An 18,199-nucleotide genomic window follows, 5' to 3' on the forward strand; every position below is an offset into this window, starting at 1 on the left:
GAAGAGTCAAGTATCCGCAGGCTTAAGAGCTCTGGCCAAAGTGCGAAGAGGAGTATTTCTGTGTCTTTTGTTTATGATCTGATTGGCCGAGTAAGGAAGGAGGCTAGCCGAGCTTGTAAAGAGGAGTTCTGGGCATAAAGACAAGGGTTATTCTCTATGCACAGGCCGCTGAGTGATTTTGAGTTTTACAATGGGACAAAAGTCTGTTTTGAGAGGGCCGAGAGGCCCAACAAGGAGCAGGAAGAAGGCCGCAGTACCCTTGACCATCAACGCAGTAATTAAAGAAGTTTGAAGGCTGTATAGTAGGGCTGTCGTAGCAGCCACAGAAAGCCCTAACCAGGGCCGAAATTTCAGGGTCTGTGCATTGGTCGAAATGTATTTGTGGACAGAAATATGACGTCTATCACAGGTATGTGCTTGTCTTTTGTAATGATGAATTTGCCAGATATTATGGTCCAGATTAGACAGTTTGCAATTCTGGTATAATGGGCTGTAAGAAGATGCTTGGTAAAGCTCCAAGTATAGTCCCTTGAGAGGGACAACAAGGGTTGTTACAAGGCAGATGCTTTGGAGTCTTAAAAATGGATATATGGAAGAGCTTAAGGGTAGTCAAGTGGGCTTATTATCAGACCCCATCTTCTGTAGTGAATCATGACAATATGACATAGTTTTCTGACAGTGATCTTCTGCACTTATTGTAGTATCACTTACTCTCATGTCAATGATGCCTAGCAGTGATATTTCAATTTTCACAAGTCCTCCATCTACAAGATGTACTCTATGTACCCAAATTGAAGAAGAACCTTGTGTCTGTATCTGCCATGGAAGACAAAGGATTCAATGTAACTTTCCCTGATGGAAAGGTACTCATGTGGAAGAAGAGCTTCAAGGAAGCTATCTCAATTGGTTTTAGAGTTGGTACACTCTACCAGGTTGGAGGGAGTCCGTTGGGAGCTATGACTTGTGATACTATCCGTCAAACCAAACTATGGCACCGTAGATTTGGACACCCTCATTACAAGGCTCTTCCCGAAGCAAGGAAGGTGGTGACAGGGATGCCTGATTTTGGAAATAATCATGAAGGTGTATGTAAGGGCTGTGCTGAAGGAAAACATTCAAGGGGACCTTTCCCCTCAAGTGTCACAAAGACATCTGAGATATTGCAACTGGTCCATTCTGATCTTTCCGGTATGTTGCCTGTAACATCCCTAGGGGGATGTTCTTACTATATGACATTTACTGATGACTTCTCTCGCAAAATCTGGATATACTTCTTGAAGAAGAAGGATGAGGCTTTCATGTGGTTCCGTACCTTCAAAGCCTTGGTGGAAAATATGACCGGAAAGAAGATCAAGATTTTGAGGACTGACAATGGCACTGAATATGAGTCAAATGAGTTCAAAGACTTTTGCAGAGAAGCTGGCATTAAGAGGGAGACTGCAACTGCATATACTCTTGAGCAGAATGGTGCTGCTGAACGCAAGAATAGGACTATTGTGGAAGCTGCCCGTGCCATGCTATGTGACCAGGGTCTTCCAAAGTTTCTGTGGGGAGAGGCTGCAAATACTGCTGTGTACATTCAAAACCGATGCCCTCATTCCGCTTTGGACTCCAAAACTCCCGAAGAGTTTTTCTCTGGTAAGAAACCTGATGTCTCACATTTTAGAATTTTTGGATGTCCTGTCTATTTTCATGTGCCGAAAGAAAAGAGAAGTAAGCTGGATGCTACTGGAAAGAAAGGAATGTTTGTGGGCTACAGTGAGACTTCTAAGGCATATAGAGTCTATGTACCTGGTCAAAGGGAAGTAGAGATAAGCCATGATGTCACTTTTGACGAAGATGCTTCCCTGAAGAAAGTAGTAGATCTTCCTAGATCTGAAGAAAATCATGAAGAAAGACCTGGAAATCTGGAAGAACCCCAGGATGAGACTATGCCTGATGTTGAAGGGCCTATGGACCCTATTGATCCTTCCCCTTCTCTAGGAAAGAAGCCATCATGGCTCAGGGACACCCTCGAAGATGCTAAGGGTCATGCTGCCCCAAGGGGGACATTCCGAGAAAGCAAGAAGCCGTGTAGATACCAAGGGTATCTAGCTGCCATGAGTTCTATTATACAATCTGAACCTGGATTTTTTTGAGGAAGCCATCAAGCATCAAGTCTGGAAGGATGCTATGCATGAAGAATATGAGGCTATTATGAAGAATGATGTCTGGGATGTGGTCCCGAGACCGAAGGACAAATCTGTTGTCACCTCTAAATGGCTCTACAAGATTAAACATGGACCTGATGGGAGTGCTGAAAAGTTTAAGGCAAGATTTGTTGCCCGTGGCTTCTCTCAAAAGGAAGGAATTGACTATGACGATATATTTGCACCTGTGGCACGATATACCACCATCCGATCCATCATAGCCCTTGCTGCTACGCAAGGATGGAGTCTTCATCAGATGGATGTCAAGACTCAAGACCGCTTTTCTGCATGGTGCAATAAAGGAAGAGGTGTATGTAGAACAACCTTTGGGATTTGAAGTTCAAGATCGAGACACTTATGTCTGCAGGTTGAAGAAAGCCCTCTATGAGTTAAAGCAAGCACCCAGAGCTTGGTATGAGAGGATGGATAGTTACTTGATGAAGCTGGGCTTCACTCGAAGCAATGCTGATCCAAACCTTTACTTTAAGGTTGTGGAAGGAAAGCCTCTCATTCTAGTGCTGTATGTGGACGACCTCTTCCTGACAGGTGATGACCCTCTCATTCATCAATGTAAGAGGGAGCTTGCTGCTGAGTTCGAGATGAAAGACCTAGGACTGATGCACTATTTCCTAGGCCTGGAGGTCTGGCAGAGACCTGGAGAGATTTTCCTTTCTCAAGGAAAATATATTGTGAAGCTTCTGGAAAGATTTGGGATGGTGGACTGTAAGTCCGTGTCGACACCAATGGAACTCAACTTTAAGAAGTTGAGTGGCAGCGCTGCAGGGCCTATCTTGGCCAATCCTACTGAGTAACGTCAACTCATAGGAGCTTTGATGTTCTTAGTGAACACCCGTCCGGACATATGTTTTGCAGTGAATACTTTGAGTCAACAGATGGTTGAGCCTCATCATTTTCACTGGGTTGGTGCCAAGAATCTTTTGAGATATCTTCGGGGCACGATAAACCATGGGCTGAGATACACTGCCGGGAGTGTGATACTCCGTGGATATACTGATGCCGATTGGGCTGGCAGTGTGGTGGATCGTAAGAGCACATCTGGATGTTGTTTCAATCTTGGTTCTGCTTCGATCTCATGGATGAGCAGGAAGCAGAAGTCGGTGGCTTTGAGCACCGCGAAGGCCGAATACATTGCTGCTAGTATGGCCTGTTGTGAAGCAGTTTGGTTGAGGAAGCTCTTTAGTGAGCTGTTCCAACATGTGCTAGATACCACTGTGATACTCTGTGATAATCAGAGTGGGATTCATATGACTGAGAATCCTGTGTTCCACGACCGATCCAAGCATATTGATATCAGGTACCACTTTATCCGGGATATGGTACAGCGAGGCGCCGTAAGGCTCGATCATATAGGAACTGATGAGCAGGTCGCGGATATTCTCACTAAGCCCCTGGGGAAGGTCAAGTTCCTAACCTTCCGTGAGAGTCTTGGTGTCGTGGAAAGACCCTATGATGTGGGTCCTGTTGGACGATGAGCTCTGGGAGCTCTGGGGGGCTTTGGGGATAGCTTCTCGGAGCTATAAGCACTCATAATGCTTTTGCCCCACCCTTGTGATTATTGAGCTAGTTCGCCACTCATTTATCTGTGCCCCGTATGCATCCTACCCATTGAGTTCAGGGCTCACGGGAAGTACCTCTCATTTGGCCAATGAGGTGTGGAAAAGTTAGAGACTATTAGCAAAGACTGATGGACGCATCAGAGATTGCCGTACTCTCTATCTAGGATGGCATGGTCCAACCACTTGATCTAGGATCAAGATTTGTGAGGTCTGGGACCTCTGGACTGACTATGTCAGTCGGGGAATGATGTCTTTGTGACTGACCCACTTCTGTTCTGAAATAAAGAAGCCAGCAAAGCAAGTTTCGGCGGGATGACTCACGATGTTGATTGCACTAATAAATGGAGTTCTCCCTAGTTGAGAGGGAGTGTTAAATTTGGACAACTAGGTCCAAACTCCATGTTCTGATGCTCAGATTAAGAGGCTAATATTTTTGTTGGATTCCTCTTTCTGAGAGGTGTAAAATCCATATAAAAATAGTCTTAATCCGATGAGCAGAACTTATATTGTGAATTTATTATTCTTAATAAATTATATGTGCAAGGTCAGCCAGTTTTGTAATGTAGGCTCACATGCCCAACAGATGTGTCACACACCCTCATTGATGGATATATATACAGGAAAAGTTGGAGAGAATTTGATCACAACTCAACTCACATCTTCCTCTCTCATCTTAGAGAGTACGCTACCTGGAGGACGAATTTCAGCCACACGTGGGAAGGACGAAGAGGACAGACCGTACGGATTTTCTGCTGCTAGGATTTTCTACTGCTAGGGTTTCTGCTGCTAGGGTTTCGCAGAAAGTTTGACCAGCGTTGACTTTGGTCAACACTTGGTCCAATCAAGCTGAAAATTGGTGGAAAGTTCGATTTTTGAAGGCCGTACTATCTGGCACAAAAATCGAGGTCAAAGGGTTGACCGTTTTGCTGCTGCGTTGACTTTTAGCTTGCTGCCCCTGTGTTGACTTTTCAGGACAGCGTTGACTTTTGTAGAATTGACTTGGGTTGACTCATCTACTAGTTGGAGGGATCTTGTGACACATCTGGGCTAGCTGACCAAAGGAGACTTTGCTGGTTGAAGCATCCTGTTGACCGCCGAAACAATCTCACACATTTTTCTTGTTTCTGATTTGTCTTCTGTAAGATCTGCTTATATGTTCTATCTGCATTTTGCTTAACTACTTGTATGATTGCTGTGAGAAAAGTGAAATTGCTCTTAGCATAGAACATCTTCAAAACTTAACACATCTCTACTCAAGCGTGAAAAAGAATGATGAACAAATCATGAGTGAGTAAATGACTCTATTCTTCCTCTATATATATGGGAGGTAAGGAAGGCCAACAATACAATGTGGGTCAACGCCCTTACAAACATCCATAATCACATGTAGGCTCACACAATTGGAGCGCTACATTGCAAGGATACACATGTCAAGCTCCAAGGTGATGTAAGGGCTCCAAGGTGATGTCGTACATAATAAGGGCTCCAAGGTGATGTCATACACAATAAGGGCTCCAAGATAATGTAGCTACACAAGGTGTGTCCGCACTCCTCTGCCACAAACCCATATAGACTCCATTGTTCCTCCTAAACCATGTACTTAATAGGGTCCACTCCCCCTGTATGAACTCTATCACAACCTAGGCATCATCAAGCCAACTCCAAGCCTCCATACAAGAATACTATCTAGGGCCTGCTGACCTCCTTCAAGATGCACAACGCTCCTGCTAAGTAGTGTGTTCTCTCGAGTCAAAGCAAGGAAACCTTTCCATGTGGCCATCATGAAAGCAATGTTTTTAAAACCGGAACCGGTGACCGGACCGGTCCACCTAATGAACCGGTTTACCAACTGGAACCGGTCTAACCGGGAGTGGTTTGGTCTAAACGAACCGGTTTTAAAAAAATACATTAAATAATTAATTTTTAATGAAACAAAACTATTTTTAAGATGTAAAACCATGATTCCAAGCCAATAGAGACAAAATATGCAAAGTTTGCTCATTTATATACCATGTAAAGGTGAATATATCAAAATCGCACCGAGTACAATACATATAATCGACAAAATACCAAAATACATAAGAAATGAGGCTCTAAATGGCCTATAAAGTCCAAAAACAATGCTGCAAGCTATGAGGCCATTGGCCTACTACAAGTCTACAGTGTACACATGATCAATCATCAAGTCCATCACCACTACTAGACACAGGATCATCATCAGGAGCTACATAGACATCATCTAGTTCAGAGTCTGAGGATGCCTCAGCCTGATCTGCAACCTCAGTATCAATGCCACCAATGACAATAGAAGTGGACCTAATGGAAGCACGAGTTTGTCAACCTGCACGACTAGTGCCTTCCATTGGTTCCTTGCCTTTCCTTGACGCTGCTACTGATCCTGGTTCTGATGCCGCCACATCATCTGCCTCATCCCCCGCTAAAGCCATGTCGATATCAAAATCAGCCTCAAACACAGGATCTTCAGTCTCCTCCACCCATTCTGACGTTGGATCAATATCGTCCAACACAATGGGATCTAGATCAGGTGATTTGCTCATCATTTGGTTCCTCCTCAGTCGAAGGTTGTATTGCACAAAAACAAGATCATTTAACCGTTTTTGTTCCAAACGGTTTCTCTTCTTCGTGTGTATGCACTCAAAAACAGACCAATTGCGCTCACAACCTGAAGCACTGCAAGTTTGACTGAGGACTCTAATTGCAAACCTTTGCAATTGAGGACACTGGCCACCAAATGACTCCCACCAATGTGCTTCAAAGACAAAAACATTAATTGGTAACTTAGTTTATAGTTTGAATTGTAAAGATTCAAGAACGTAAACAATTTTAACTTGAAATGAAAAACAAAATGGAAATTGGAATTGCTTACCTGGTTGGTCCACATCTCTTGCCATCTTTGCCAAGTTTTTGCCAAAAGTACCACTTGCCATATTGAAAATAGTACGTTGTCTATGTATTTCCAACTGGTCTACATGGCTAGGGACCATGCGCTCTAAGCAATCAATCAATCCAGCTCTGACCTCCCCATCATGTTGATCTCCTAGCCGATTTTTATAGTGATACCTTGGGTTCAAAAAATACCCGGCTGCATGTATAGGACGATGGAGTTGATTGTTCCATCTGTTATCAATGATCTCCCATATACGGCCATATTTAGCTAACCTATCCTTGTAAGATGCCCGTATCTGCTCCTTTGCCTGATCCATAGCTTCATAAATGTAGCCCATGGCCAATCTTTCCCCATCCACCAACCTTAGCACCTTAACAAGGGGCTCGGTAATTTTCACAAGCTCTACAGACCTTTTCCAAAAATAAGTGTCTAACACTTTCTTTTTGGTGTCTTTTCCATCTGGTCTACGAGCCCACCGAGATTCAGACCATTCATCAGAGGAAAACATTTTCTGCAAGTTTTTATGTTGACCATTGAGACATTGCAACGTGAGGAAGTGAGTTGCAAATCTCGTAATTGCAAGCCTAACAAGCTTTTTGTCTCCAGTGTGTTTCCTCATTAGGTTCAATACCCATGAGTGGTTGTAAATGTATTTTGTAATGCACTTGGCATGCTCTACAGTATTTTTTACCCACTCCACTTTGCCTATATCCTCAAGCATGAGGTCTATGCAATGTGCAGCACATGGAGTCCAAAATATGGTCTTATATTTGGCCTCAACCATCTTTCCAGCAAGAACATAGTTTGAGGCATTATCAGTGATGACCTGCACAACATGCTGCTCCCCAACTTCCTGAATAACGTTATCCAAAAGCTCAAATAGAAGGATTGCATCCTTTACCTTATCAGATGCATCAACTGATTTCAAAAACATGGTTCCTTGAGGGCAAGAAACAAGGAAATTAATGATAGTGCGGTTCTTTCCATCGGACCATCCATCTGACATAATGGAACAACCTGTTTTGAGCCATGAATCTTTAAAATCAACCAAATACTCATCAATGGAAGATATCTCTTTTTGCAAAAGAGCTCCCCTCAAGTCATGCATACTAGGGCCTTTGAAGCCCTTTCCTGCAGCTATAACAGAGTCCCACATAGCTTGGTAATAAGGTGAGCGAGCAGCATTAAATGGGATATCTGAATCATACCACCATCTAGCAATGTATTGGTGAGAAGTTTCTTTGCATTGTCTTTTCCAATGTTGATCCAAAGTGGGTTGAGAACTTGGCTGGGAGGAAGTGGGATTAGAAGAGGCAATGTTGGGAGAAGATGAGAAATAACTTTGGATGTTTGTTCTCTTTGTTCCTTTTGATGGTTGGCCAATAGAAGGATGAACATAGTGAAAGGGGTCATTGGTGGAAGGGACAGAAGTGGAGTCTTGAATCTCATAATCATCATACCCACTCTCTTTCATGGCTTCAACTAATTCCCTCTTCCTTGCAATGTCATCTTGGATGGCCTTCTCCCTAGCCTTATCCTCATAAAAATTTTCAAGCTTGGAAATGTATTCTGCCCTAATAGGACCTAACAGTGCATTTGGTGCATCACATGGCTTTACTTGGCCTCTTATCCCAGCCAAGTGTTGTTTCAACCTAAGAATACCCCCACCTCCAATAGATTTATGGCATAATTTGCAAATCATTTTTCCATCAATTACATCACAATGAGCCCATGCACTGTCCTTTCCTTTTGGAGCCATGTTTGCTTGAAATAATAACAATTTGCAAAGAAATCTGCCATTTAAAAAAAAAAATTGCAGCTAAGCAAAATGGAAAACCAAAGATAAATGTAGGAAAACAAATGCACATGCAAGGCTCAAGCTACAAAATTTGATAGCATAGAGCTAGAGAGTTTATAGCATACATGATAGATCATAGAAGTGAGAAGTTTATAACACATAAAAAAAAAAAATTCATGGACAGCAGACTCAAATGAGGAATTATCAAGTGCAAATCCTTACCTGGAAATGCAAACTAGCTCCCTTAGCCTCCTCTTGAAGATGGCAACTCCACTGACAGCTACACACTATCTCCAAATAGCTCCAACTCCAACTCCAAGATGACTACTTCAGCAAAAACTCCACACTCTTCAAGCTCACAAACAAACTCACAAACACTCACAAACACTCCAAATCAGTTGTGTGAGACAAATGAGAGTGAGAGGGCTCTCTTATAGCTTGGAGAGGATGTTTTTGGAGGGAAAATACCTTTACCTCCCCCCCAAAACCCCTAAACCACAAACCACCAACGCCTTTTTGCATGAATCGGAGGGCATGCCATAAACTGGCCGGTTTAGGACGAAACCGGCCGGTTTGATACAAATCGGCCGGTTCCGTCCTAAACCGGCCAGTTTTCACCGGTTAGGGCCCCAAAAATGGCGAAAGGCAAGGTCTGACCGGGTTTTTTGGCCGGTTCGGACCGGCCAGCTTGCTAACCGGCCGGTTTGACCGGTTACCGGTTTTTCAAAACGGTTTTTAAAACATTGCATGAAAGATGTCCCCCAAGTTATCAAGAGTCAAGACAATTCTAATGCCCTAGGGAAGAATTCCAAGAAAGCACTAAGGTCAAGCAATCATTGAGCAAGTTATCTCTAGTGTGTAAATCCATCACAGACCATCTCCTATGTGCCAATCCATCTCATACCATCCAACATTAAGCATACAACATGTACCACAAAATCACGAAGCACCCCAAATATGGCGTAAACACTTTTGGAGTTACCCAAAAACCAACAAATTGCAAGGTTGATCAGTAGTCAAAGTTTGATGTTTCAGCTCTTGTTGGTTTTATCCATATGATCAAGGGTAACAAAAGGGTGGACACTGAATACCCCCTTGTGCTTTCCTTTAATTGATATTATACTGGTGTAGCAGTCTATGATTGCCTTTCAGTCCCTGCTATGGTCTAATTCTAGTCTTTTAACAGTGTTGTTCCTTTGTAACACTGTGTCATGATAGCTAGTAGGAGGTAAAAAATGTAGTATGTACTTTTCATTCTATGAAATAACAATATTATGATTTGATCTTTGGAAACAAAAAAATACACACATATATATAGTAAAAGATAAGATGATGCAAGTAACTACAACATGAAGAAAATTTCATTGTTTGTAATGAGGCAATGGCCGCAGAACCCCTGGGTTTCGATGGTAGGGCTAGGGTTTGCAGTTTAATGCAGAACCCGAGCCACAGTGTTTTGAGGTAGCCACAGTCTCCAAGTTTACTATTCTACGCTCCGTGAAGCACTTGACCCTCCTCCCGAAGCCTTTCTTGTTTTTTTTCTTGCTCACGGTCTCGGGGCACCGCGTTTTATCTTGTTTTAAGCTAGTCAAGTTTAATTTAATATCCATTAATGCCCCCACGGGTTTTCGCTCGAGCTAATTGTCCGAGGTTGTGAACGACATCATTTTTGCCTGAGGTCTACTTGCCACAACGGTTCGAGGTGTTACAGCCGTGGCGAAAGGGATTTTACCAGCCGGTCTCTAGGTTTTTGGGAGGTTTCAACAGGGGTCAGTGGCCTGGAAGGGGTTTTGCCCGGTTTCCTCCTCAGGCAACCTCGCAAAAAGCAGGGGAAGAACCGGAGAACACCATTCTACCAGCTATGCAGGTAGAATGGAAGAGGACATGCTTAACTATTCCTCTGACTCGTTGACCCCAGCAGACATCTGGGTCGAAGACAAACACACGTCAAAAGCAGGGGAAGAACTAGAGAACACCATTCTACCAGCTATGCAGGTGGTGGAACTCTCCTCTTTAATGGATGATATGGGGGTTTCTCTCCAAGTTTTGGGTAATTCGCAACCGGCCACTGCGGTTTCAGATGGGTTGTTTTGTCTGGGGGAGGACTCCGACTCTCCATTCCTCTCCATCCCGTCTCCATCAGAACTCCAATCCTGGTCTCAGGCACAGTCGAGTATTGCCTTTCCTCAAGGTGGTGTCGACATATCATCAGCGGGTTTTAGTGGTTCGGTCCCAGAAGTGAGGGGCACTTCGCCTCCCCATTTCGGTATTCTCGGTTCTGCGCCTGAGGGCTCCTCCCTCCCGATCACTGCTACTGCTCATCCCTCAGGCTTCTTTGACGGTATCTCCAGACAGGATATTGGTCCGGAAGAAAATAGATCCTCGAATTCGGACAAGAACCCTCAAGCTGAAGGAGCTCCCACAGACCAACAGAAAAGATTGGGGGAAAGGAAAAAATCAAAGCACTCAAAAGTCCGGGAACAAGATCGACTCCTTGTGTTTGGGGTTGGTATTACAATGGCACAAGCGGCTCTAACGGAGAGCATTGTCCTAGTTGGCCGAGTCCGCGGCAGAAACTACACCCCTGCTCGCCTGAGGAAATGGACCGTGGAAGTCTAGGGGAACCTGATGGTGCAACTCCCAGGTGTCATCACTCTATCTAAGGGGTGGTTTGCGCTCATCTTCCCGCAGCCAGAACTGGTGGATTGGGTCTTGACGAGGTACTGGCATACTAAAATGACTCCAGTTCTGCTAAAGCGGTGGTCACCGCTTTTTGATACTGAGAAAGAAAACATGGGCGCTGGTCCGATTTGGGTTCGCCTTCTGCTCCAATTTTGGGCTGAGGACATATTCCGGTGTATTGGAGACGACATGGGAGTTTATCTTAACCATGATAGGGCATACCAAGATACTGGATGCATGGCATTAGCTAGAATTCTGGAATACCTTGACACCAGAGAGGGCCTAGTGGAAAGCTATCAACTTCAAATGGGAGAGATCACCAGGAGACAGATTCTCGATTACGAGGGCATCCCCTTTCGTTGCAGGCGGTGTCATGAGGTAGGACATATGTACAAAGACTACCCCATGTTGTCTGGGAAGGAGCTGGAACCTCCGAGGTCACTGGTTTCGACAAGCACACAAACGTTGGAGGTGGATTTTCTTCTGCAGGCGGACCCTCTTGAGGCTTCGGCGCCAAGACAGGACGATTTGGGGGTATCACCTTCGCAGTCAGATTCTGTGACCTTAACGGCACCTCTCACCAGAGCTCAGGCCAGAGAATCGGCTTTCTCAAGTACTCCTCCTCCTCCTTTGTTTTCTAATGATTGTCTGATATCTGATATTGCTTCTGCATCTATGTTATTGTCTGGTTCGCTTACTGGGCTTAGCAAGCTATGTTCCCCTATTTGTCCTGTGTTATCAGCTCCTCCCCCTCCCCACAGTACAAACCCCTCTATTTTCCCGATTCCACCTACTCCAACTCCCGACCTCTAATGGTTCTCACCACTATTACCTTCGCTCCCTCCCTACCTCTTAGACCCCGTCCTTCGGACTGGATGAGGATCCCCTCCCTTCCATCCCCTTGAAACTCCCCAGAGGCAAACAATCCCATCTTTCTAAAGCCATTAAGAGGGTTGGCATCGAAGTGGCTTCGAGCATACAAACCCCCATTGACTGGGTCCTTAGAGCAAAGGGCAACCCTCAAAAGGTTACGCCATGAACTGTCTCTCCTTCATCTGCAAGGACCTGGCCAGCTCGGACAAAAAACTGGCTCTAAAGAGGTTATGTAACTCGGAGAGTTTAGATGTCATTTTATTGCAAGAAACTCTGGGGGAAGGGAGCCTGGTAAACAAAATGCTCATGAAATTCCTTCCGGACAGGGTTTTCCACTTTTTGGATGTTTGAGGGCGTTCGGGTGGCTACGCCATGGGCTTTAATAAAAGATCAATAAGATTGAACAATGTATAAGGTGGCGAGGGTTACCTGGGTGTTGACATTATCTCCTCGGATTTCAATCTCCCCCTTAGGCTTGTCAACAAGGAATTGTTCTGGGGTAGATAACTGGAGGCTAATTTCACGCAAACAGAAAACTTGATCATCGGGGGGGGATTTAAATTTCTCCCTTGGGCTGGCGGAATCCTGGCGCAGCAGAGCCCAGAGTGATCCCCTTTCGGCCTTTTTTGAAATCTTGATGGATTCCTGTGACCTTCTGAACATAGACACGACCAAGCTTATGCCGGCCTGGAGGAACAGAAGGACGGGGGAGGATGCGTTGGCCAGAAAGCTAGACCATTTTTTGATAAAGGCCCCTCTACTATCCAAATTGGATCGTTTTTGCCAGTGGGTGGGTTCGGACGGGATATCTGATCATTCTCAGATTTTTTTTGGAGATTAGGGATGACAATCTCAAACCCCAGTCGCCTTTTAAATTCAACTCGACATGGTTCTCTGAAGTCGATTTCCACAAAATTGTTAGTGACTCTTGGATCCATTGTAGGCCAAGCGACCGAACATCCCTGGCCGAGGTAATTGCAAATAACTTGGTCTGCCTAAAATCAAAAACCATTGGTTGGGTGAAGAAAAAACAGCAAAAGGACGAGGCTGATCTTCGAAGGATTGAAGAAGATCTCAAAATTTTGGAAGCCTTTGGGCTTACTAGTTATGCTTCGACTGGAACAAAGGAACATTTAATCCATCTCGAATCGGAGAAGATTAGACTCTTGAGACAGAAAGAGGAGTCTTGGCGTTTAAAGAGCAGAGCGTTATGGCTAAAAGCCGGTGACGAAAACTCCAAGTTTTTTCAACAATATGCCCAAGGGAGAAAGTCTATCAACACCATTTGGGAGTTGCATGATCATGAAGGCAGGGAGGCTAACACCTTCAATCAGCTGGCTGATATGGGTGTTCGTCACTTTTCAAATATCTACAAGGCTCCAAGGGGTGTCACCCTCCCTGACATTATCCGCATTGCTGAGGTACTCCCTAGATTTGTCGAGCCAGAAGAGGTGGAGGCCTTAATTGCACCGGTTTCGCAGGGGGAACTTGAAACAGTGTTGAAATGCTTCAACAAAGATAAAAGCTCGGGGCCGAATGGGTGGCCTGTGGAATTCTACAGTACCTTCATTGAGCTAATTGGGCCAGATATTCTCTTGGCTATTGAGGAATGCAGAACCACAGGCAGAATGTACGAGGGGTTTAATGCGACTTTCCTGGCCCTCATCCCAAAAATTGACAAACCCCTTACTTTTAATGATTATCGACCTATCTCCCTCTGCAACAGCATTTACAAAATCATATCCAAAACCATTTCCCTCTATGTTAAACCTATTCTCTCTAGGATGATCTCCAGGGAATAGTTTGCTTTCCTCAGTCATTGACAAATTCATGAAGCTATAGGGATTTCCCAGGAAGGCCTCCACTCGATCACGAATCAAAACAAAAAGTCCATCATTCTAAAGATAGATCTCTCCAAAGCCTTTGATTGGGCTAGTTGGACCTACTTGCAGCTCATCCTCACTCATATCGGCTTCCCCCACTCCTAGATTAAGTGTTGCTTCTCTTCTGCCTCCTATAGCATCCTTATCAATGGGGCAGCTTCTGGTTTTTTTCATGCTGAGCGTGGTCTGAGACAGGGATGCCCTCTCCCCGCCCTCCTTTTTCTTTTAATCATGGAAGGTCTAAGCGGACTAATAAAAAATGCCCGTGAGACTGGTGATCTGGGGGGAGTCTGGATATCGGACATGACTACTCTCTCTCATCTATTGTTTTTGATGATGTTCTTATATTTCTAAATGGTTCTTTTCGTGACTCATATGTTTTCAAGAACATACTATCTCTCTTTTGCAAAGCAACAGGTATGGAACCAAACTATGGGAAATCCATAATCATTTGTGTGACCTATCTCCAAAACAAGGAAAGGTATGTGGCCCAACAATTTGCTTGTGTCAAACAAGAGCTGGATGCTGGTCTAAAATACCTGGGGTTCAGACTGAAACCAAATGGGTATCGCATCGCCGATTAGGTGTGGCTGATTGCAAAAATTGAAAGCAAAATAAACATCTAGCAACAACGTTGGCTCTCCAGAGTGGGCAGGCTCACTCTGATAAAATCGGTGCTCGAGGCCATTCCGGTTTACTAGATGACTCTCGCTTGGATCCCAAAAGGTATTCTCAATAGGATACAACAAATCTGTTGTATATTCCTCTAGAGGGGTCAAAATGTGGGGAGGACTTTTGCCTGGGTCCGTTGGGACGAGATTGGGAAGCCAAAAACACTAGGAGGTTGGGAAATAAAAGATCTTCAGTCCTTTGCAATGGCACTCACAACAAAGATGGGCTAGCAATTAATCAAATCTGAAAGCCTATGGCAAGAGGTAATCTATTTTAAGTACATCCACCCCCTTTCAATTATGGATTGGATTCACAGACCCTGTATATCTTCTACTGGTGCCTCCATCATCTGGAAGGCAATTTCTCAATCTTTAAGTATTATCAAGAATGGGCTAGCATGGCAAATTGGTGACGGTGAGAAGGTGCGTTTAGGCACTGATGTCGGGGCCAGTTGCAGGCTGCAGCAATTCCCACATCCTACCGAGGGCCCTTTGACAATTTTTCTCAGGGACAGGTATCTCAAAGATTGCCTAAATTGTTGTTGCGGGAATCGACCTTTGGGCACCTCAGCGATGGCTAGATCACAGAGATTTGAACATCCTAGATAGATGGAGCAAGGTCTGGAATCGCTTCATTAGGGCACTGGAGGAAGCCAATATCAGGTTAACAGAGAAAGAGGACGAGCTCATCTGGGCCATTGTCCCTCATGGGCCATACACCTGAAAAGCAGGCTATGCGGCTCTTATGACAGCCCAGGAAAATGGCATAATCAGCTGGTGGTGGTGCCACCTTTGGAAACTAAAAGCCCCCCCAAAGTCGAAGTTGTTCATGTGGTGTATTCTCACAAACAGAGCCCCAACAGAAATAAACCTCATGAAACAGGCTTTCCACGGTCCCTCCAGATGTTGCTTATGCAAATCCAATGCTGAAGACACAAACCATCTCTTCCTCCTCTGCCCGGTTATGACATAGTTTTGGTCCTCTATAATTTCTTCCCTCAACATAAAGACCAATTGGGTTGGACAAAATTTTGAGGAAGCATGGTTGTGTTGGTGGACTGAAGCTCCAACCCAAAAAGCCAGAAATCTTCCCCAGATTGTTTGTTGGGGCATTTGGTTAAACAAGAACCGACAGATCTTCCAGGATGCACCGATCAACTGGTTAGCCACCTGTATCAACTTTGTAGCCATTTTAAATCTGATTCCAGACATCCCTGACAGAAAATCTCCTCGGGTCATCACTCCAGAACTCTTCAATATTAGTCTCCGGTGGGGTTATTTTGATGGCTCTGCCCAAGCAGAGGGCTGCGGGGGGAGCTGTCCTTCACATCAATGAGCACCTGTCATTACGAATCAAAGTAGGTCTTGAAAGGGGAACAAATAATTTTGCTGAGCTACATAGTTTAAAACACCACCTCCTTTTTGTGCGGGAACAAAATTGTCAAAAGATTCAGATCTTTCAGGATTCACAGCTTGTTATAAATTGGATAAACAATGTATATCATTGTCACTTGCACACACTCAGGGACACACTGGATGACATCATTACTTTAAAATCACAATTTGATTTTATTGTATGCTCTCATATATATAGGGAAAGGAATGAGATCGCTAATTGTCTATCCAAAGAGGCCGCACAGCGGAACAGGGGTCAACGGTTAATTCAGCAATTCAGAGATGGTGCTTTCTTTCAGTTTTTCCACCGTCCATTCATCAAGATGAACGGGAATCACTCGGACTGATCACCCCGATCATTCCATGGTTTTTTGCTTTGTCATTATCAGTTTTTGGACACTACTTGTTTTAAGTTATCCCTGCTAGTTATTTTACTCTCTGCAACTTATGCTGTAATCTGTATATATGGTTTCGAACACTAAACTGTTATGTTTCACCAGTGAATGCATCTCATACATGCTGAAGATACAACATGTAATGTTCTTAATATATTAATAAAAATTGCACCTTTTTCCTTGGAAAAAGTAAAAGATAAGATACTTTCTTAATGTCGACGAATGACCAATGGTAACGCAATGGAACTCAAAAGTGCAATCAGTAGTGACAAACTGTTTGGACATATTAAACAGGTCCACCTAATCTAAAGCCTTGACATATTATCTAACAACAAATGTAAGAACATCCTTTCACACCATAATTATTAACAAAATCTAGCAAGACTGAATCAGACAAAACACAAATTTCCCTTTAATCCTCAAGCTGAAAATAAAATAATATAGCAGTTTGGATTGGCAATTATACTAAGAAAATAAAAACATATAGCCTACCAAGGATCCAGCACTTACCAGGCGAACTGTATGGGCACTCACATTGCCTCCTTCATGATCACTGACAGTAAAAATTGTTAGAAAATTGTTTCCGTGTTTTCATTCAACAATTAGAGTACTGTTAAATAGTTCAATATAATAGCTATTAGGCATGTAGCTTATTGGCAAAGTATTCATTCATTGAGCATAACTTTGTGAACATACGATGTAACAGCAAAACTGAAATTTGAAAAGAAGCATCATGAGCAGGTTGCACAAACCTGTGAATGGTGACATACAATCTCATCAGTTCATGCATTTTGGGATCATTAAAGCCTAACATGTGAGCAAAATTTGCAGCATAATCTAACGAATCACTTGAAGGAATAATTTTTCCACCTTTAAAAACCCTGCACAATCAAGAAAGGCAAGTAAGATCACAATGTTACCAACATACAGGAAATACTAATCAAAATGTTCACCACTTGCCTAATGTACATAATGATTTGCCCAAACTTGATATTGTACAACACACGAATTAAAGGCATACTCTAAAGAAATAGTATGATGTTATGAATGATTGTTCGTATTCATCTTTTGTTATTCTACAGTTCAATTCATCTATAGAGAAAATTATGATCTCTTTCAATAGAAGACCTGACTGCCAATCACTGGAAACAATGTTAAACCTCCAAACGATGAGACTAAACCATCACCATTTCTAGACCATTACTAATTGTGGTTATTACCTTCTGTAAATGTAAGAAGCTATAATAGGAAGCTGAGCTATCAGATTAAGCGAGTCCTCGTATGTTGGCTCCCAGTACCTAAAAGCAGACATGTCATAAAATCATATATCGACTTAGACTGCTCAGCATTTTATTTTATATCATGAAAGCTATTGAGTATTTTTTTTCATATGGAATAAAGCATACAAATGCCCACTTTGTCTTGGGAATTCCTTTTTCATATGCCTTCTGAAACTCGCTTTGAACCTGTATGCAATTCATGAACAAAAGCAGTTAGTGGAAGGCCCTTCTTGATAATCTAGCTTATACCATCCTTTACCATATAGCATAGACAATAATTCTTCTAACAGAACTGAAAAACTGATCACGGTTGCAATCATCAAACCCATCCCTGTAAGGCATTGATGTTTCAATTGCAAGAATATTTGATGTAAATTCAACATCAGGGGTTTATTGAAACTTTACGACTATTTCATATATAGTTAACCACTTTGGTGGTTATTGTCGTCCCACTCTTTTAGGCCTTTAGGGGTAAAAGTTCAATCTAAACACATTCATTGGTAAGGCCCTAGTCTCATTTGACATGCACAATATACACACAATGCACT

The 18,199-nt window shown here is 43.4% G+C and overlaps 1 protein-coding gene across 1 annotated transcript in view; it reads right to left on the reverse strand.

Annotated features, from left to right (window-relative positions):
- Positions 1-17,852, reverse strand: part of LOC149181383 (citrate synthase, mitochondrial-like) — a 108,727-nt gene extending 90,875 nt beyond the window's left edge. The window contains exons 1-4 of the mRNA XM_089414179.1: positions 17,788-17,852; positions 17,592-17,669; positions 17,124-17,252; positions 16,882-16,924 (exon numbers count right to left, since the gene is read on the reverse strand). Coding sequence (XP_089270305.1) covers positions 16,882-16,924; positions 17,124-17,252; positions 17,592-17,669; positions 17,788-17,852 — 315 coding nt within the window. The remainder of the gene's footprint in view (positions 1-16,881; positions 16,925-17,123; positions 17,253-17,591; positions 17,670-17,787) is intronic.
- Positions 17,853-18,199: the final 347 nt, after the last annotated feature.

This window comes from Pinus tabuliformis, chromosome 3_2 (assembly GCF_031772625.1).
Source record: "Pinus tabuliformis cultivar Carrire ecotype Pingquan chromosome 3_2, CPIR1, whole genome shotgun sequence".
In the NCBI taxonomy this organism is placed as follows: Eukaryota; Viridiplantae; Streptophyta; class Pinopsida; order Pinales; family Pinaceae; genus Pinus; species Pinus tabuliformis.